Source organism: Catharus ustulatus, chromosome 20 (genome assembly GCF_009819885.2).
Source record: "Catharus ustulatus isolate bCatUst1 chromosome 20, bCatUst1.pri.v2, whole genome shotgun sequence".
Taxonomy (NCBI): Eukaryota; Metazoa; Chordata; class Aves; order Passeriformes; family Turdidae; genus Catharus; species Catharus ustulatus.
Window position 1 is genome coordinate 7373705 of NC_046240.1, and position 21724 is coordinate 7395428.

The 21724-nt window shown below is 45.4% G+C and overlaps 1 protein-coding gene across 1 annotated transcript in view; it reads left to right on the plus strand.

The window, feature by feature from the left end:
- HLF (HLF transcription factor, PAR bZIP family member) overlaps positions 1–20815 on the plus strand; it is a 33487-nt gene extending 12672 nt beyond the window's left edge. Inside the window, exons 3-4 of the mRNA XM_033076974.2 lie at positions 15180–15400; positions 18157–20815. Coding sequence (XP_032932865.1) covers positions 15180–15400; positions 18157–18372 — 437 coding nt within the window. The 3' untranslated portion in view covers positions 18373–20815. The remainder of the gene's footprint in view (positions 1–15179; positions 15401–18156) is intronic.
- Positions 20816–21724: the final 909 nt, after the last annotated feature.

Below are 21724 nucleotides of genomic sequence, written 5' to 3' on the forward strand. Positions count from 1 at the left end.
ATTTTTGAAACACTGATGGGTAGCTCTCAGTCCTATGCCACGAATTTCCAGTGCCTTTTCCAAGCCAGGTTCTCTCACATGCTCATCCTTGCAGGATCTGGTGGTTTGGACATCCAGCTGAACCTGGGAGCCCAGTTTAGACCTCATTAAAACCCAAAAACTCCTCCAGCAATTTCTTTCTGCTGCCCTTCATTCCCAGCCCGTGGCTGGTTGTTTCCCACTTTCTCACGTTTTCCCAAGCTGCTGGTGTGTACAGTCTGAAGATCACATTTACCCAACACAAGGAAATCAGCTTGGCCCGACGGGCTCCTCCATCACGTGGCTGCAAATGTGTTCACTCTGTTCTGCCAGATTATGGCTGGCTGAGCAAAATACAGTGAAGCTCTGGGCTGCTGGCCAAGCTTTTATTTCAGTTTGGAGCTTACAGCCACATATTTGCTCTTTGGCAGGACATCCACTGGGGTATATTTGGATAGTAATCTAGCATTGTTTTGCTGCTTTTTTCTTCTTTTTTTCTTTTTTTTTTATTTTTAATGCACATAGATAGTATAACCCATAGACTTTGTCCAGTCTGTATGAGATTTCTCAGTGTGCACTGTTCTGTGTGTGCACTCAGAACTTGTAGCTGTGACCTTTGATAAATATAAGTCAAAGCAATTAACTTTCTTTTATTGAAAAATGCTGGATGTCCTACTCTTTTCCCCCTCTGTGCTGATAACAGAGCTGTGTTGTTACTCTTTCCAAGATCAAAAGCTTCACTAGGGTTTGATTGAAGTCCAATTATGGAAGGAAGTAACTGTGCTGGAGCCCTGAAAATAGCAGTAATTGTTAAAATAATAAAGTGTGTCCTTGTGTGTCTTTACAATATTTAAAACTTCTTTTGGGGTGGAAGGGGGTGGCTTTCCTCTAGCTTTAAAATGAAAATATTCGCAAATGTCTTGGGAAAATAGGAGTGTGCTGTTAGAAGAATTTCTTTTCTCTGGATTTCTTCCTTCAGTTCTATTCTCCCTCCCAAGCTGCCTTCCTCAGAAGCTGTTTGCATGCAGCCTGACTCATGCAGGAAAATAAAGCTGGATTTGATTTTTAACTGTATGGGAAGCTTTGAGTTTGGGAGGGGGGGATAAAAGCTTCATGATGTAAAGTGCTTTATTTCTCTGTGAAACAAAAAATGGGCTTTTCAAAATGCAGTGTGTTTTGGAAAGTTGGCTCTGGGTTTGAAACCCCAACATCTCCAAGGGCACCCTTGTATGAAAAAGCAGTACAAAAAGACATAATGTTTGGGGAAGGGGTGCAGGATGTGAGGGCAGTGTTTGAGGGGCAGTTCCTGTCATCTTCCACAGTCTTGGTTTGGTTTAGTTGGATGGTATTGAGCCTTGAATTGTGGGATTTTGGTTACTTCATCAAAAACTTTGAGCTGTGTCTGAACAGATCAACACTGGCAAAGCTGAAATACTTCTCCCCAAAGCTATATGTTGTGGTTTAGGATATATTTATATTTTTGCTTCCTCTTAGTCTTCCCTGCATCCTCAGAGAGGAGGGAAGCTGGGAGAGAGCCCAGTGGTGAAGTTTGCTGTCTGGAGTCAGCTGGCAGAGCTTCAGCAAGGGAGAGCTTTGGGTCTTGATCTCGAAACCCAGCATGTCTAAATGCTTATTTACCAGCTGTAGTGTAGAGTTAATTGAAACACTGATGTGAATAAATAGAAATGAAGATGCTAATATGGGCAGTGATTGCCACAGGGGCTGCTTTGGTGATTGTACAGCTGGGACTGGCTTGAAATTACAGCAAGATTTCACCAGGGTTTGGTTCTGTTTGTTTTTGTTTAACTCACGTGCTTGCACACACATCTGATACAGGTAGGACAAGATAATCCTTAGGTGAAAATCAATCCTTGCCTACTTTTATTTCAGCCAGCTGGACTCAAAATCACTAAGTACTTGAGTAAAATCTTTGCACTATAAATGGTATCAAGCAATAAGCCCAGAGGATTGTACAGAGCAGGACTAGAATTTTCTTCGCCCCTTAAATTCTTAAGACAGAACTTCCTAATTTATTCATTTGAATTTTACTATTGCACTCTCTCCACTGCAGTAAAAAAATTATTTAGTCTTTCTTTTTTCTTTTGAACTCATCTATTTATTCTGACCTTAAGACAGCTTTATGTATATAATGTCTATAAAATACTCTGCCTTTTCAGCTCCCTGCTTTTACTGGCTTTGGATGGATCTTTGGAATACAAACTGCTTCATTGCCTTCTGGAAATTTTTATTTATCAGAAGCCTTAGCAAGGGGTGCCCTGTTGGTGTTTATCCAGTTGGCAGCTTGAGCCTCTCTCAGAAGCAGCCCTGGCTGATCTCGAGGAGCTGCTGAAACTCATCAAGCAGGTTCCTGCTCACCAATTATCCAGTTAGGCAGAGAGAGGAAAGATGTTTCTCTTGCTTGTGTTTTTTCCTTGGCTGAGTTTAACCCACTCTTCCCCAAGCTGAGTGGTTGTGGGTGTGTGGCAATAGCAGCAGGGGGGGAGGGGCAGAAGGGATCTCTGACCTTGCACACTAAAACCAACCAGGATTGCATCCCTCAGGTGGGACAGGCAGCATCAGTCTGCAGCATTCTGAATCTTAGCTGAGTCCCACCCAGGGTACCCCAACCAGCTTTTTGTCCACATTTTACAAAATCTTTGGCAAACAAAAGAAATTCCCCACTCCAACCAAACCCCTCCTTGCTTCAAAGCCAGTAATGAATGTTTCATCACTGCCACAGCGAATTTGTTGATTCCCAAACACTCCTACTGTGTCTTGGTTGGAAGGCTTAAATTGCTTGCATAAGTGCTGGGGATAAAACATAAAAAGCTCTTTCTAGTACAGTTCTGGTTTTCAGTGCGTATTATAAGAATAAATAAATGCTCAGATGATAGCAGACAGCTGGCTTGTCCACATCTGACTGTCTTCTGCATTGATTTTTAAGACAGACCATGTGCATGGCTGCTTGCTGGCTATCAATACCAGATGTGTCTGCTTGGAATTCAGAGGGATTGTCAAGTGACAGTGCAGTTGTGAAACAAATCATTTTGCTCATGATTACTGAAAATAGTAAATGAGTGGGTAGGATAAAGTGAAGAGATATTCTCAATTCCAGCAGAGAACAAGAGGATGAAATGCCATTAACAAATGGTGACTTGGTGAATATTTTTCTTTTTTTCCTTCCTATCTCCTGCCCAAGGACTTGGCTCCACGAGCAGCACAACCTCTGGTTTTCTGATGTGTACCAAGGCTCCTGCAGCCAGGGAGGGAAGAGCTTTTATTTATATTGCTCTCAAAAAGCTTGCTGGTAGCACATGTGGATGCCTTGCTGCTAAATTTGTTGGAAATTGGCCAACAATTTCCCAAGCTTTTGGGAGGGGGCTGGATAAATGTGCACAGCAGGACTGCACAAAACTCATTTCTCTGGGAAATCAGCTGAAGAACGACTGTCAAGTACTGGGGGCACTGAAATGAAGTTTGCAAAGCAATTGAAGGAGCTGAAGGATCTTTTGATAACTTAATTCTGTACTGGCCATTAACCAGGTGCACTAGATACAGCTCTTGCCCACAGGTTGGATCCACACTGACAGATTTCTGTCTGCCCAGGACCTGTCTGGAGCACTGAAGTGTAATTTGGTGGCTGCTCTGGTTGTTTTGGAAATGGCTGGAAGTGCTCAGGAAGAAGCAGCTCAAAATACTCCTCAGCTTAGGCTGTGGCAGAGCTTGATCTGGATGTCTGAGCTGTGCTGGCTGAGTGGTCTGTGAAATAACCTTTGACTATAGGTAGGGCTTTTCTTTCATTTCCTGAGTAGCCCAAGGGTGTAACTGAATATTTACTACTGTCCCACATTGCTGTTTATATTTTTAAAAGGAAGATCTGTGACTGCACACATTGGAATGCATGTTTAATAACAAAAATTGAAGAGACCCTTTCCACCATCAGGATTTTATTGAGTTTTACTTGTGCACTGAACCCTCAAAGTCCTTTTCCAGGCAGCAGAATGGAGGCCAAAGAGGTAGAGGCAAATTTTGGGGTTAGTGAGCAAAGCTGGGTGCCCACCTCAAGGCTGGCAGCTTGGACAAAGCCTGTGGAGCAGGTCAGGGTGTGCTGGGACTCGTGCTTCAGTGGGTGCCTCCTTCAGGCTGCAGGCAAAGCAGGTGAGGGCTGGAGCTGTGCTGTGGGTGGGCAGCAGCATCTGAGCTGGGTGTGAGTGCTGTGGAATGCAGGTACAGAAATAGCCTGGGCATGAGGAAGCGAAATCTTTTCACCTGTGAATAGGTGAGTTACTTCTGCTGAGGTGCACAGGAACACAGGGTTGGCTTCTGTAGACAGAACACATTAAAGGTGGCATGAAACATCTTTGTGAGACCAGCTCTTAATTTATTTCTGAAAATTTGGAGCACAACAAATCTGCCAGTGCCATTTTCTTTATTCCTTCTGCATTTGTAAAAAGAGAACAAATAAAAATATTCTGTAAGCTTTGCTACAGAATTTTTAAAAAATACGATTTATATGACACAGCTCTATTTCGTATAATTTTTTCATATCCAAAATACAGAGGGCTTTAGAATAGATGAAGAAAAGCTGCATATCTGAGTTTAAAATAAAATAAGATGATCCCTGTGACAGAGACAGCAGAAATGATGTGATACGACAGTTGCTGTAGCAACACCACCTACTTCATGAAAATCAGAGTTAACAGGAGTGTAAAAGGTAGAGCCCACACCACATAATTTTCCAAGCCTGTGAATTGCTGCTGCCCTCAGCCTGCAGTGCTTTCCAGCTCTCCAGTGCTTCTCCTTCCATGTGGGCACAGAATAATCACCTTTTTGCACATGGCCAGCTCCTGCAGACCCCATCCTGCAGGGGCACATGGTGGGAATTCTGCAGGTGACCTGGGAATAGAACGTGAAGAATTCTGTCCTGTCCTGTCCTGTCCTGTCCCCAAATCCTCCCAAGAGCCTCAGACAGCTGTCTCTGTCTCTACAGAGAATGGGACAACCACCAGTATAAAAAGCCAAGCAAGCCAATTTGCTTCCATGGGACTCAGCTTGGGAAGCAATGGTGTGTTTAATACAAATTGTTAAAGTGTTTTAGACGCAGAAGGTCTCAGGGGATGAGGACGCTTTCCCCCCTCCCAAATAAGCCCAAAATAGTGGTGCTCCATACCTCTGTGTTTATAAAATGCTGACTCCCATGTTTAAAAGCTCCCATATGCAGAGAATTGATAAAATCAATGATTTGCCAGTGTACACTGGCTTCAAGGTTACATTAAAATACATTATTTTTAATATATTGATATTTTAAAAGTATATTGATTTAATATATTAATGTTTTTTGTCATTAATTGGCAGTGGAGAGCCATGCTGTGTGTGATAACAAGAGTAAAATCTTTATTACTTGTGGATTGGTTTTTCTGATCCCTTTTGCTGACATGCCTCCTGAAGGCATCACAGTAAATGCACTGCTCAATAAATGAAGGTTTGGCTTTGTGTGTTGGGGCATTTTAATTTAATTTTTGACATCACTCACAATCCTCACAGGTTCAGCATGCCTGTTGCATTGAGAACATTCACAGCAGTGTGCCCAGAGCAGTTCAGGGCTGTGGGCAGTTTGCAGAGGAGGTCACAAGGAGGAATATAAGCATTGAAATTCCAGGATTTTTTCAAGAGTTATTCCATCACCCACCTTTTTCACTGCCTCTGTTAGAAGATTTACCCAAGGGTTTTGGTACCTGTAGCTCTCTTTGGTCCATGCAGGTGCTGCTGTTGTGTCACAGAAGTCTCTGCAGGCATTAGGTTGGGTTTGGAGCTCCTCAGCAAAGCATTTATTCTTATTTATTCATATTCTGGTGCTCAGTGGCTCCCTCCCATTTAGCAGTGAATTTATCAGTGCCCAGTGCTGTAATATCTTTTAATTAGGCTTGCTTTTTGAAGTTACCTGATTTTGCCTGTGTCTGACATGCCACCAAAACCTGTTTTATGCAGCAGCTGTAAAGAAATAGTTACAGACACAGGGGTAGCATCCATATTCAGCAGCCTGCTCTCCTGGAATTTTCCCTAAGTGGTGACGTGTTCCCTTCCTTTCTCTGGCCCCCTTTTTCAGGCTACCCAGGCCTGAAACATCTCTATGGTTTGTAAATGGAGATAAATGCATCAACAGAGAAAAAGCTACAACCACACACACTTTATGTGTGCTCCTTGGCAATAAAGCCAGAATATAAAAACCAAGTTAGACCTCTGCAGTTACTACTGTAACAACCCAAGTACAATTTTTTGGGTTTTGCTGTTTGTTTTGTTGTTTTTTTTTTCCTTCCCAAAACATATTAGAGGATCCTAATTTAAGGCAGAGAGAAAATAAAATGTACTCAGGCTTACTTAGGTTACGGGAACAGTGTGTTCCCATTCTGGCAGCTCTAATTCCTAAAACGTGATTATTTTATACAAATCACCCTCAATAAATTGTCACATAAAAAGCGTGCTTTGTTTTAGTGAAATGCAAAATAGGAAAAAAAAAACGTAAAAAAAAGTAAAATGGTACTGCAACAGATAGTTCAGATTTGTGTGCACGGAGCAGATGAAAAGAGAAGAGATTTTCAAGTTCTGTAACTCTGCCCAGTGACCTCTTTTCCTTCAGGGATGTATTCCAGTGCTGCTGATAGCATCTGTTGTCTGTCTCTGGGCTCCCCATTAGCTGCTGATTGGGAGGCAGAGGAAATGTACCTGCTTCACGTGGCTTTTCCATGCCAGCTGAAATCTCCCTTGGCTGTGTTTTGATAACACACCCAGGCAAGCAGGGCTTGGGTACCAGAACTGGGTAATAGATCCGTGAGTCATGGGTGGCATATGCTGTCAGAATTACAGGAGGGCTCTTTGCAAGACCTGTTTACTGAGAGCGTGCTGTCCTAGATAGACAAATAAACAGAACAATGGGAGAGGGACTGACTTGCTCTGCAGCTTGAAAAGAGCGTTGGCAGTGGCACAGACACATCTTGAGGACAAGTGTTGTCTTTGTTTAGAGCAGAATTCCTCATGAGGGCACGTTTAGGGGCAGTGAGGTTGTGGCAAGGTGAAGGTGTCCCAGGGGACACAGCCTCCAGCTGCACTGGGAAGGTTCTTGCTGGATCCAGAAGAATTTCTTCACTGAAAGGGTGGTGTAGCATTGGCAGGGGCAGCCCAGGGAGGTTTGGAGTCCCAGTCCCTGGAGATGTCCAGGGAAGGTCTGGATGTGGCACTCAGTGCTCTGTGCTGGTGACAAGGTGGGGATTTGGCACAGCTTGGACTTGCTGATCTTGGAAACTTTTCCAACCCCAATGATTCTGTGTTATATGAGGCCATTGCCTAAACCAGGGGCTCTGTCTAAAATCTGCTGGTTTATTAAAGCTGGGTACATAATTGTCCAAGGAAAGGAAAATTGATGTTTTTGTCTCCTTCAGAGCAGGCTGACAATTCTGATGCTTCTTTGGAATCTTCCCCTTAAGAAAAGAATTGCTGTACTTTTTGAGGAATCTCCTTCTATGTGAATTGCCAGGTAACAAAAATATGCCAAAGGATGTCAAGAAGCCCCAGTGTAGCAGAGAACATAAGCATCTTGAACTGAGACATGCTTCTAAGCCAAGTGTAAATTAGAATTAAATACTGGTGTGAACATTCTTCCCTGCAGCTCTTCTTCAAGCCCTGTCCCCACTGAATTTCATCTTGGCTGGTCTTTGTAAGGAGAGCAGCATCCTACAGAGAAATCAGAAAGGCATTTAGGATTGCTGTGGATTGTTCAGTGTGCTGGGAGCAGAATCAAACCCACTGTTCCTCCAGGTAGCCATTCTGCAAGGGAATTGTTCACAGCAGGAGAAGCTACTGTCAGGCATCTTGCAAAATTGGTTTGGAAGGAAAAAAAAAATTGGATTTCCTGTTTTTTTTTCCAGAAATGAGGCCTCATTGAGCTCATAAGTGCTGCCTTCACACAGGCTAAATTCGAGGAAGGGCTTTCAGAGTGTGGACCTTACAGGAGAGATGAGTCTGAAGTCCTGGAGGTGCAGTGGAAGATTTTACTGCTGGTGCCTCCTATTTTTGTTTATTGTTTTGAAGGGCATTGCATGCACTCCATGGTAAGCACAGGCAGGACTTGCAGGAGAATCCCTCAAAGATCTGCAGACACACAGCTGAGGGCCACGTGTGCAGCCTTGGGTAGCGACCCTGTCCCTTGGAAGTGCTGGCTTTAATTACATGATATCCTCCTCTTTCCCTTCTGCCATTTGCCTGCAGCTCAGAGCAGCTCTGGGCTCAATCTGGGCTGTTTCAGGAAGGAAGTGGTTGTCTGTAGGATCTTGACCTCATTTACTGCAGATGTGAGAGGATGCAGGGAACAGCAGGAGGAGAAGGGAAAACCTGGCAGGAAGGACCAAAGGATTTTGTCTGGAGAGACTGGACTTTGCTTAAAGTTTCAGCAGAATTATGAGCAATTAATTTGATCATGTGGATGTGTCACACCATGTGTTTGCTTCCCTTTCTGTGAGGAGCCCAGTGTGACACCTTGGGTGGCTCTCACCTGTGCCTCACAGCTGCCCATGGAGTCAATCTGAAATGCAGCCAATGCCTACAACGTTTGCTAACCTGAGAGAATGATGGTTTGATTTAAAATAGCTGTCCTTCTTCATCTGCAAAGAGAAGTGTTGCTCCTTCTTTGATGGGAGTCTTGGGGGGAAGAAGCTGTTTCTGAAGCACACAGAGGCAGGAGTTGTCAGTGCTGGAGGGAACTCCTGAAATTGTTTCTGTACAGGAGAATATGGCAAGTATTATATGGATTTATTTGGATCAATCAAAATGGGTGTAACAAGTGTCTCCTTAAGGAGGAAAGAATCCAGGTGAGACAGTATGTGAAACTTTGAAGATTGCAGCCATGACTGTTCTCACATAGCTCTTGCACTGAATTTTAAAAACAAATTGGAAAGACAGCCTAGACTTTCTCATGTCCCACTCTTACACCAGGCACATTGGAAATGAGTAGAACTGGATCTGAGAGCACCCCACAGGAGTGGAGGATGACAACTGACCTCGCTGTGAGAGCTGGAGGAGGACAGGGAGCCTTGCCAGTGTTATTATGTTTGTTGAAGAGAATCTGTGGCACTTGGGAATCTGGAGCTGTGCCTGTACCATCAGCACAGGCTGATCCCTGTTCCCTTTGACAGGGCTCTGTACTGGATGCATTCATGGCAGCCTTTGCTGGAACAGCCTTCCCCTTCAGGCTCTCCCTCCCATCCCTGGCTGCTGTCTGTGTTGTCCTCGCCTTGCTCACCTCCTTCCCACCTTCTCAGCTTTGAGTCCTGATCACTTAATGAAATCGTTCCCTTCTCCTCCAGCCTGAGCGTGCCCACACTTGGAACATGCTGTCTGGGGAAGTGGTTGCATCACAGCTCTGGAGGTTTTTAAAAAACAAGCAGATGTGGCACTGAAGGCATGGCTTCATGGTGGAGTTGACAGTGCTTGGACTTGATCTTGGAGGGCTTTTCCAATCTAAACTGTTCCGTGTTTCTCTGAAATAACACTGACCCAGGAGCTGCCCTCTCTTCCAGTGCACAGGCCACTAGCACACTGCAGTGAAAAGTCTGCCAGAAATTTTTAACAGGTTCAAAACAAAGTATTTTTCTGTGGAACCTTTTTCGGGAAACTGCAGAACCATTTTGGCAGAAACACAGTTGGCGCACAAGAAATCCAAACAGAATGGTTGAAATCTGGCAAAGGCTGAAGGAACTGAAGACAGCATCCTCTAATGGGAAGTGTTAGACAATCTTAATAAGACTACCAGTCCTGCCTGGAATAACACTGTAGAGGCCTGGAGCAGGAGGCACACAATGCTGAGAGGGGAAATGACAATTCTTTCATAATTAAATGCACAAGGTTTGTAAACAATGCTGATATCTTTAAAAAGTACACATTTTAAAAACACTTTCTTGTGCCAATCCTATAGTGTGTGTTAAAAGCAGCAAATTACTTTGTGGTTGAGATCCTTCTTTCCACAGGAAGGGTTTGCAGTCACCACGTGCTCACAGAATCAAGTTTGTGTAAGATAAGGAATAGAGGAATGTCCATGCCAGCTTGGTCAAAATACACACATCTCCTATTGCTTGGGAAGAAAATACAACTCCTGTAATAGCTACTTGCATAAACACACCCAGAGGTGAAGTGTCTTCTTCACCCCAAGGCAGAGTGGTTGGGTTTGTCCTTCCAGTTGAGGATTCCAGTGTGTGGCTTCAGTCCTATCCATGTAAATGGCTTGTTTCAGGAAAACAACTACAATGCTAATGGCAGGGAAATTACACAGAGTAAGATAGGACAGATAAAAGGTTGCTTATAATATTGTAGGTGAGGAATGATAACCTGACAAGATGCTGTCCTTAGATAAATCCTGACCTCCAGAGCACCCCTCTTACTTTGCTTCCCGTGGGCATTTCTGCCTGTCTCCTGCACTCTTGCTGTGTGTTCTGCAGTGAGAGAACTTTTCCTGGAGGCTGAAGGAGTTAATGCAGGGCTGGATGACACATTAGTCCAGGACAGACTGTGATTTGGAGTAAGGGAGCTATCCCAAATAGCTGGCCAGCTGCCATGGGGAGAGATGTCTTGGAAAACATACGGGGAGGGCTCTGGACAGCTCTGGGTGAGGATTATCTGTCAGTTTAACCACTGTGGCACACACAAAGTGCCTTCCATTTATACAAAGAAAAGTGATTAGCAAACACATGTTTTATCTCTGGGCTGCTAATAAATTGAGTAGGAAACTCCTCTTTTATTTCCCTCCAATGTATGTAAAAAATAGGGAAAAATATTTTGATTAGAACATTTTCACTCCCTTCTCTTCCTCTCAGTGCTGTTCTCCAGCCAGATGTTGATCTGATGAGGAGTGTAGAAGGGCTGTGAGAAGGGAGATTTTCTGAAAATCAGACACATTTCTAAGGGAGTTGAATGATTCAGAATTGTGTTCCACATAATTTACCAGGGATCTCTCACAGCACACACGAGGAGTCTGCCAAGCAGTAGTGCAGCTGAAGAGGTTATTTCCGTCTTCACTCTCCTGGGCACAGCTGGTAGGTGGGATGTTTCAAAAAGGGGAAATTAGGAGTCAGGATATGGTGATTGAACTCCCCATGATACCACATCAGCATTTGGGCTTTTGTAGGTATACAGAAATGCTGCTATACTTTTTAAAGGTGAGTTTTAATTATTGCAAGCAATTTAAAGCTGCTATTTTTTTTTACCAGCAGTTTGGTCACCTAGATGACACATGTGAATGGCCTCAGTCCACTTCTCTGTGAAAAAGGAACCACACTGAAAATATTGCCATTACTTCTCACTGGCAGTCTCTGAAAGGATTAGAATAGCAAACTTTCTTTCAAGTCCTTTTTTCTGGAAAATTTTCCATTATGCTAATATCTGCCAGGGCAAGACCAAAAGCACTAGCAAAGGCAAGATGTGAGGGCAGCAGAATTGCTGGGGTTGTCAAAACCTGCTGGTCCCTTTGCCAGGAGACACCTGGAGCTGTGTCTGCATACTCCTCCTTGCTTGAGTGGAACTCTACAAGTGGGAAAGGCTCCAGACAAAAGGCCAGTGTTGACATAGCTGTGGTTCTCTCCAGGCCATGGTTGAGACACATCACTAGGGTGATGTGAGGGGAAGTTTTCATTAACAATTGTTCCACCACCACCACCTTGGAGCTCTGCAGCTGGATTTCCAAAAGAGCTTAATGCTCAAGAGTTCTCATTTCAGCAACTTAAATGGAGGGGCTAAGTTCTTTCCAAAACACTTGGCAGTCATCAGCCCCCATTGAGAACAAAGCTTAAGCACATTAAACAGTCCAGCCACTTCACTGTTGTGAAAATTTGGCCGCTGTTGTGAGCACAGAGTGTTTAAATAACGCAGAGCCTGGCAAAGCCATGTGGCTCCCGATGCTGGGCACTGAGGGGCTTACCTGGCAGGGTGGGATTCCTCCTTGGCTGAATCCTGTGCATGCCAGCAGCCCTGTCTGTGGCTGTTGTGACAGCTGGGAAGCTCGCTGATGCGCGGATCAGTCGGCTGCTGGGCACATGACATTCAGATTGCTGTGCTTATTTGACCCTACCTCTGATTGCGAGGAATTCAGCGCACAAAAATAACACCCTGAACGAATTTGGCAGGAGGATGCAGAGGGAAAGTGCTGTGCACAGCCGGGGAGAGGAGCCCGGGGAGCGATGTGAGGCGAGGCCACGCTCAGCACTCCTGCAGCCCCAGCAGTGCCAAGGCCAGCACAGCCCACGCTGCCCTCCTGCACTGCCACAAGTTCCAGCACCACGGAGATGCCATGGCCACTGGCCAGCAGACTTAACACTGACAGCTTCCTGGCTTGCACTGTTGGCAAAACTCAATAAATTAGTAAAAGGATGCCGGGTGCCAGGAGTCGCCCAAGGTGAAATGCTGGACGAAGCATTTCTGGTTTTTCTGCCTGCAGTACCCTTGTTAAGTGTGTTCTCAATGGAGGTGTGGATCATTTGCAGGAGCATGACAGAGCAGAGCCTGGCAGAGGTGTGTGTGCTGTGTGGGTGTGGGATATCTCACAGGGCAGCACTCTTGGGGCTCCTAGTGACAGTGCTTAGACACATGGTTTGTTCAGGCTTTAGTGAGCAGCATTCCCCTTGAACGAGCTTCCTGCTGGCACTGGGACATGTTATGTTTGCTGAAGGGCCAGGTCTGCAGTTGTGAGAGCTTCCTAGAGCAGGGCAGAGGAAATGTGTGCATGGAGGGAGCAAGGCAGGACCTTGGCTGCTGTGTCTTCTCCCAGACCACTGTGGGTGCATCGCTTTATGTTTTGCTCTTGCATTGCTAAGATGCAGTGCCTCAATTTCCCATGTTTGAAAGGAGCATTTTTGCCCTTTTTTCAGGGTGATACTGTAAAATTTCTTGAGGCCAGTGACTACAGAGCTCATGTAATTGTGTAATATGGCACATTATAGATAAATGTTAATATGCAGACTGATCCTGTATATCAAGAACTTCAACAGTATTTAAACATAGGCTCTCTCACGTGGGACAATTAGAAAGCGTGGCCAGATTTCACAATCCATTTGACTTTTAGAAACACCCTGAAATATAAAAGTACTCAGAGCTCGTGCCTTGCTTCATTTTTACCTGTATAAGAGAGTGTGCACCATTTGTAGGTGCATACATCTGTGTATTTGTCTGCAGTCAGGAATACCTGGCTGCTCTGGAACAGGCACTCACCCCAAGCAGCTTTAAATATGTTTAAAGGTGTTTTCCTCCTTTAAATGAGGCCATGGCAGCCCATCCATCCATCCATCCATCCATCCATCCATCCATCCATCCATCCATCCATCCATCCATCCATCCATCATCCATCATCCATCCATCAGTGATGGATTGGCCAGCTGGGCTGCGCGTCCCTGTATAGGGACAGGGAGGTGACAGTGGGGCAGGGAGGTGTCTCAGACCCACACACCACCATCTGCAGGAGGGATGAGCTGATGAGAAGCTGCTCTGCAGTCACAGCTGTGCTGGCTCAGCCTCCCCCAGTATTCCCAGTTGTTATCCCAGTTTATTATCCCGGTTATCCCGGAGCGCTGCTCTGGGAGTGCGCACCCGTCACGGGCAGGCCGGGGAAATGCCACCACCACTTGCTGGTTCTGTTAATGGGGGACAGCTGGAAATGCCACGTTCCTGGCCCCCAGAGCAGGGAGAAGCTGTGGCACTGCCAGTTCCCAGCTGGATTCACCAGGGACAGCGGGCAGTGTCGCGTTCCAGCAGCGCATCCCGGGGCGGCAGCGCTCCGCCGTGGCACCATGCGTGCAGCAGCATCCTTTCCTCCCCCTGCCTCTCCTGCAGTCACATCTATATTTTGGTAACTTTGATCCTCCTTTTCTCCTCTCCCCAGCCCTCACCAGCCTTTCCTGGAAGCTGATTTTATCAGCTCTAAAATAGGAGTTACAAAAGCTGTCCCTTAGCAAGCCCTGTGCAGTGCAATTCCCCTGGTGTGTTTTCTGTGTGGTTCCCATATTATTAAAATAAAAACTACATTGTTAGTGCTGGCCTTGGAATTAGAAATGGCATGTAATGTTTATGTTTTACACCCCAAATATTGCAGATGTGGGCACAAGTAAGGAAATATTACACAGCCACAGGATGTTTTTGTAGTTATCATGAAAGCCGTCGCATCGCTAAAGTCAAAGTGAATTAGCAAATAGCCAAAATTATAAAAGAGTATCTGCTTCAATCAGAAGTCCTCCCTCTGAAGTCTGTGAAGCTTTTACTTCTGAGGCATGTGAAAACTTCTGAAAATTCTGCCCCTGGGGACAGTCCATGTTTAGGCAGCTGACTTCAGGATCCTATTTTTGGAACCTTTGGTTGAGATTTTAAATTGGATTTTTAGTGGAAATGGTGCCCAAATTGGTGCTGTAGGATCTTGAAGGCTTTGTCTAAAATCAAAAAGAGAAAAATGGGAGGTATGTCACTGATTTTCTGGGGATACACTCCTTTCTATTAGATTTTATATACCATAAAAGAGAAATGCAGCATCAATAAGTGTCTTCTGCATTTTTGCAGAGCATCCTTAAGGAATCATTGCAGCCTTTCATGTTGCTGCTTTCCTTTTAGAATATCCCTGGTAGGATTTCATAAAGAATAAATAGCAGTCTCCTTGGAGTGCTTCAGCACAGCTGAAAGTACACTTTCATGAGATGCTATTCATGGCAAGTACTGTACATTGTTGGGCTGTAAAATAAATGTACCCTCAGAGGTAGAACTGTGAGAGGTTACAGAGTGCTGATGGATCTGAACTAAATGACAGTACTTATAATCTGTTCCTGAGGATGGGATCCTAATGAAGTGGCACAGGTTGGAGCAGTAGATCTTGTGCCTGCAGTCCAGTGCAAATCAGTGTTGGATTCAGAGTCCAAGATCAGCAACCAGAGTTAGGAACAGATTCTTCATAAAAAGGCCATGAGCATGTCTGGATCAGAATATGCAGAATGGACAATTAGTATTTAGCAAGCATAGATACCAAATCTGAAGAGAAAGCTGAAAGAATTATTGCTTGTAAAGTACGTAGAGATCTCCCAAAACCCTTTGTTGCAATTAAAACATTTTTTTTCTAACCCAGCAGTATTGATCCCGTTTTTCTGCAGGTCAGATCTTGCCAGCAAACAGGAACACACCGAGCCCCATCGATCCTGAGACTATCCAAGTTCCTGTGGGCTACGAGCCCGACCCTGCAGATCTTGCTCTGTCCAGCATTCCTGGCCAGGAGATGTTCGACCCTCGCAAGCGCAAGTTCTCCGAAGAAGAGCTGAAACCCCAGCCCATGATTAAGAAAGCTCGCAAAGTCTTCATCCCAGATGACCTGAAGGTAATTTGGAGCTGGTGACGAGGTGATTCCTGCAGGGTCTCTCACAGTTGCTCACTGAGGTGCAGGTTTGGAGCATGATTCTGTTTTGTTCATGTAAGGTAAATCTTTCAATCTAAATCTGACTTTGCTGTAGAACAAAACTGTTCAGGGTTCTGGATGAGGCTGAAGGGAGGATGTCCCTTATTAGTTATGCAACAGTTGAAATTCATGAGCTCAATATTCATTTCCTTTGTATGCCAGAAACTTCCTGCTTGACCTTGGACAAGCTTGCTTTGTCCCATATTTCCCACTTATGAAACAGCCTGATCATGTTTCCTTTTTCTTCATCCTGTTTCTATTCATATTTCCTTTTTCTTCATCCTCTGTCTATTCAGCACAGGCTGTGAATCCTTCAAGGAGAATGGAGGACCCTGATGACAAACTGAAGCATATTGTGCATTATTTGGAAGTTGCTGTAGTTCTGTGTTTTATAATGAATGAGAACACTATAGTAAAAACTATTTCACTAATATATATTCACTAATCCAGGTGAAAGAATCTAGACAAGTGGTAGGAAAACAGAAGAAAACAGAATTTTTCTGCTGAGAGGTGTGTTTTAATACAATATGTACAATACAGTACTTCATCAATATTTTAGAAGAAAGAGTCTGTGCCACTCACTGCTTCTGAGATGTGAAGAGCAAAGTGCATGAAGATTGCAGGAAAATTGATCAACTGATCCAGGTTATCAAACACTCTGAATAAATTTGTCGTTTTCCCAGTGTGTGCTTTCCAAGAGGATCTATTTTATCAGAGGCAGTCAGGGCAGAATTTCATTCTGCTGTTGCTGCTGCCCCCAAGAGACAGCCTGAGAGCCTGCTGGAGTCAGTGGGAATCCCTGGCTGCATGTGCAGGGAGCCTGGGATGCCATGTGTTTGCACCAGATTGATGGCATTAGGGAAAGAAGCTATTTTTATCCCTAAGCATGCTGTGGTGCAAGTTAAAAGCACAGAAATCACAATTGCAGCAGTGTTCAGGTCGTTGGCACTCAGCTTTCTCTTGCAAAGGTTTTCCTGCACCTTGTTCCTCACCTGGGCAAGTTCTGCCCAGTTGGGTCACAGTGCCCAAAGGAGAGGTGTTTGCTGCAGGAATGGCTGGAGCTTCTCCCTTTGTCACATCTCCCAGGCACCCTCATTCACCAGAGCAAGCTCTTGGCAAACATCCTGCTGGCCAGAGGTGGAAGGCAGCAGTGCAGCACTGGAGGGAGGCACGAGCTCAGGGTCTCTCATTCCCTCAGGACCATCCCAGTGCTTGCCCTTGACTCCTTTCAAAGTGCTTGACCCAAGTGCTGCTTCTGCCCTGGCATGTGGAGCAGCCTCTGGGGTCTGGGGGAGGGTAAGCAGATTAGACCAGTCAATCGTCTCTGGGCTGCATGTGATTTGGAAATGCCAGCCTTACCTCTCTCAGGCCCGGATTAAGGGATTTGCCATAGCAATTTGTTAAAATAAAGAGGGATGAAGCCTAGGTGGCACACTAATAAATTGCTTAAAGCTGATTTTTATGGAGTGAATTGAGATGGGAAATTATAAACAAGATTTGGGTCATAGCTTTTTGCTGCTTGTTTTTTGGGGATGATTTTGCAGGGGCCCCATCTACGTACAGGTGAAGAGCCATTTAGAGATAATGCTGGCTCCAGATCAGCGTTCCTGCACACTTTGTTGAGCCAGACTGGTAGAAAGCAGTTCAAGAGCCCTCCTGCTAGCAGTTGTTTTGCTCCTGCTTTGCCTTGTGCAGCAGCAGAAGGTGCAGAGCAGCAGGATTAGGCTGGGCTGAAGAACCCAGGGGTGGGTGAGTGTTTGCTGAGTCTCCTGCCCTGTTCCTTGGGAGCTGCACAGGGAAATGGAAGCAGGTTAAGATGAAGAAAGAGGGAATTTGACTTGACCAGGAAGTTTGAGGCTCGAGTGGCTGCATCACTTGTACTCTGCAGGGGACTGAATTTCACTTTTCACGAGAGATTCTGCCTGCTTTGTATTTCCTGAGTTGTTCCAAAGTTCTAGAACTTAATTCAGTTATGAAACAACATCAAAACTGCCATTTTGCTGAAGGCCACTTCCTTGAAAGAGTGGAAAAATCGGGTGAGATTCAGTAGTTACTTCAAGTCTTTGATACAGCAATGCAGTAAGGTGATCTGGAGACAAGTCTTCAGGGATAACTCTTTGGGAATGTGTTAGCTTATGAAACCTCAGGGGGTAATGCACCTATTTCTGTCCAATGCTTTTTTTTTCCACAGTCAAAGCCTATTGCACTAATCTCTGTGGTTGGTCCCAGAGCAGCCACCATCGCTGTGCCAAGGAAGCCTCTTGCAGTGACTTAGTGGTGCAGACAGGAACATTCTGGGGCTCTGTAGAGCGCTTTGAACATCAAAAAAGAGCAGAGCAGTATCTGAAATGGGTGATGGCAGCACAGAGAGTGCACCATGTGCTGGCTGGCAGCAGGGCCAGAGGTACCGAGTGCCGCTGCAGCCCGCGTGCAGGGTGAGTCACGGCACGGGAAGGTGGATGTGCTAACTAGGTCAGCCTGATGGGAGATGGAGTGTGCCACCAGAGCACTGCTTCACTGTTCTAGAGGAATTCCCCATCAGGAGGATCAGGGGTTAGCGCAAACATTGTGACAGAAACATCCGAGGGCACAGCGCGGATTTAGGGCGACGCCGCGAGCGGCTCTGCTCGTTCCCAAATCTAACAGCTCCCTTCGCTCCGTGTGTGTCTCCCGAGCAGGACGACAAGTACTGGGCGAGGCGCAGAAAGAACAACATGGCAGCCAAGCGCTCGCGGGACGCGCGGCGGCTCAAGGAGAACCAGATCGCCATCCGCGCCTCCTTCCTGGAGAAGGAGAACTCGGCCCTGCGCCAGGAGGTGGCCGACCTGCGCAAGGAGCTGGGCAAGTGCAAGAACGTCCTGGCCAAGTACGAAGCTCGGCACGGCCCCCTGTAAATCCACACTGGGCTGGTTTGGTTTTATTTTTCCTTTTTTTTTCTTTTCTTTTTTCTTTTTTTTTTTTTTTTTTCTCTTTGTCGCGGGTTGGCATTTGACTAGATGGACAATGTGTTTCCTGTTTGATAGCACCACACCCAAACCAACCTTTCTGTCTTCAGCACTTTACCAGAAGCAGAAACAAAACTGACTTAGCGTTGGTTTTTGTTGTTGTTGTTTTTTTTTTTTCTCTGTTTGCGTGGACGTGTCCCTGCGTGTGTGTGTGTGCACACGTGCGTGCCCAGGTCTGTGTCTGTGGGTGTGCATGTGAGTGGGTGTGGGTGAGCATCTCAGCACTTCCCATTTTTATCAGCCCTCTTCAAAGGGTGCCACATTTTTACCTGGACTGTTGACAACCGCCATAGTAAGCTTTTTATTATCTTTTTTTTTTTTTTTTTTCTTCAGTGCTGCTTCAGAGTAGGGGTTTTATGTTCTCGTAATCAGTTCCATCCTCCTGATTTACTTGGAAAGATCCCAGCATAAATTACAAAAAAAAAAAAAGGAAAAAAAAAAAGAAAAAAGAAAAAAAAGGTAGATCTCAGTTTTTTTCGAGAGTAACAAGCTATCGTTTTAAGTCTGTCTAATCAGAAAAGTTAACATGCTAATAAAGTGCACAAATAGTAATTTAGTACTACACTGCAGAACTATTAATTTATAGATCGCTTTCGTTGTATTTTTAAGTTTTGGTGATAATTGTCTTCAGATTTAAAAGTGCTGTTAGACTGAGTTTAGCTATACTCATGATAGATCCCATTCTGGCTTCTCTGTAGCTACTAAGGTTCCTTTTGTCCCCACGGAGCCCAGGTAGGTAGGTAGGAGTTGTTGGTAGAGCACAGTGTGCACCTTGCACTGCCTGTACCTGAAGCAATAATCCTGCGTGCATGCTGCCCGGATGTTCCCAGTGGGCTGGGAGGGTTCCCTGCCCACCAGGAGTCTGCTGTCTTTAACAAGGAGTTCCCAAAACACGTTCCCATGAGCATGCTGGCTGTGTCCCTGCTGTGGGGGAGCGCATGTGGGAGGAGCAGGATCATTAGTTGAAAATGAGAACAAAATTAAATAGTGTCAAATCAGATCTGATGTCGAAATCAGAGGGGCTTTTCTGTTTTCAGTTAGTTACTCCATTTTGTGATTAAAAGTTGAATAAATACCTAAATTCAGTTGTTTTTTTCCCATGTTTTGTAATATATTTTCTGTGGATTATATCTTGCTGTTTTAAAAAAAAAATCACTTTTATTCAGTTAGAAGAAGTCACTGGTTTGCAAAGCCCATTTTTTCCTAGTGATTGTTGTTTTGAGTGTGACATGAACTGATGGTTCTGAACTTTATTGTTTTAAACTCTCTGCTTTTGAACATGTATGTTCTAATATAAAGTGGACTTCTGAAAAATGAATGTAAGAGACACTGGTGTATTTCCGAGGGGGATGGTGTTGTCATATACTGTGGTTAATCCAATCAATCTAAGTGTTTACTCTAGACCAAAAGGATAGATATTATAAAATGTATAAAGTTTATACAGAATAATTATGTTCGTTTTGTACAGTATTTTTCAAGTACAAATACTGACAATGTATTTTGAAAGACATATATATAGCAAAAAGAAAAAGCTATTCCATGTTTAAAATATATAGCAAAGATATATATTCTCCATTATTGTATAGAAAGGAAATGCTTAGGGGTGTGTTGGTCGTTGTTTTCTTCTTTTTTTTTTAAATCCATAATATTTTAGGCCTGGCACACGGACACGTTCTGTGCTTTAAATTAAATTTTTATGGGAGTAATATGGCTTTCCAGGATGTTCCATATTACTGAGAAAGAGAGACTTTTATTTTTCATCAGGAACACATAAAGAAACTGTTTAACAGGGACAAAGCACAACATGGATTTTAGTCAACTATTGATTAGGCATTACAATGTTTTGTAATGGCAGAAAAATAATATGTAACACAAAGCCATTCATAGTCATTTCCAATTTGCTGCTGCTGCTAGAATCTGTTTCCAGCTGGATTTTTTTTAGTTCTAAACAGCTCAGATCCTGTACACAGCTGTGTTACAGTCAGTAACGTGAGGAAAATACGGTGCTACACGTCTTGCTCACAGTTTTCTAAGTGTTCTGCCATGATTTCCAAATAAAAAGGTTGTTCATTCCATTCCATCACTCATGCTTCAGGAAATGGCTGCAGAGAGCTCAGCATTAAGAGCACCCTTGCATGGATGGCATTTCTGCAGTGGTTTTCCACAGACATGCCTGGCTGTGGGTGTCCTGCACCGTGCAGTGCTTGGTGTGTTCATCAGAGGAGCTTCCAGGTGTGCAGCAAGGCTTGGGTGCAGGGATGGCTCCAAAGGGCAGGGATGGCTCCAAAGGGCAGGGATGGCTCCAAAGGGCAGGGATGGCTCCAAAGGGCAGGGATGGCTCCTGAAGGGCAGGGATGGCTCCAAAGGGCAGGGATGGCTCCAAAGGGCAGGGATGGCTCCTAAGGGCAGGGATGGCTCTGAAGGGCAGGGATGGCTCTGAAGGGCAGGGATGGTTCCCTGAAGGGCAGGGATGGCTCTGAAGGGCAGGGATGGCTCTGAAGGGCAGGGATGGCTCCAAAGGGCAGGGATGGCTCCTAAGGGCAGGGATGGCTCCAAAGGGCAGGGATGGTTCCCTGAAGGGCAGGGATGGTTCCAAAGGGCAGGGATGGTTCCCTGAAGGGCAGGGATGGTTCCAAAGGGCAGGGATGGTTCCCTGAAGGGCAGGGATGGGTCCAAAGGGCAGGGATGGCTCTGAAGGGCAGGGATGGTTCCCTGAAGGGCAGGGATGGCTCCTAAGGGCAGGGATGGCTCCAAAGGGCAGGAATGGTTCCAAAGGGCAGGAATGGTTCCCTGAAGGGCAGGAATGGTTCCCTGAAGGGCAGGGATGGTTCCCTGAAGGGCAGGGATGGTTCCCTGAAAGGCAGGGATGGTTCCCTGAAGGGCAGGGATGGCTCCTCAAGGGCAGGGATGGCTCCTCAAGGGCAGGGATGGTTCCCTGAAGGGCAGGGATGGTTCCCTGAAGGGCAGGGATGGTTCCTGAAGGGCAGGGATGGTTCCCTGAAGGGCAGGGATGGCTCTGAAGGGCAGGGATGGTTCCCTGAAGGGCAGGGATGGCTCCAAAGGGCAGGGATGGCTCTGAAGGGCAGGGATGGTTCCCTCAAGGGCAGGGATGGCTCTGAAGGGCAGGGATGGCTCCTCAAGGGCAGGGATGGCTCTGAAGGGCAGGGATGGCTCTGAAGGGCAGGGATGGCTCTGAAGGGCAGGGATGGTTCCAAAGGGCAGGGATGGCTCTGAAGTGCAG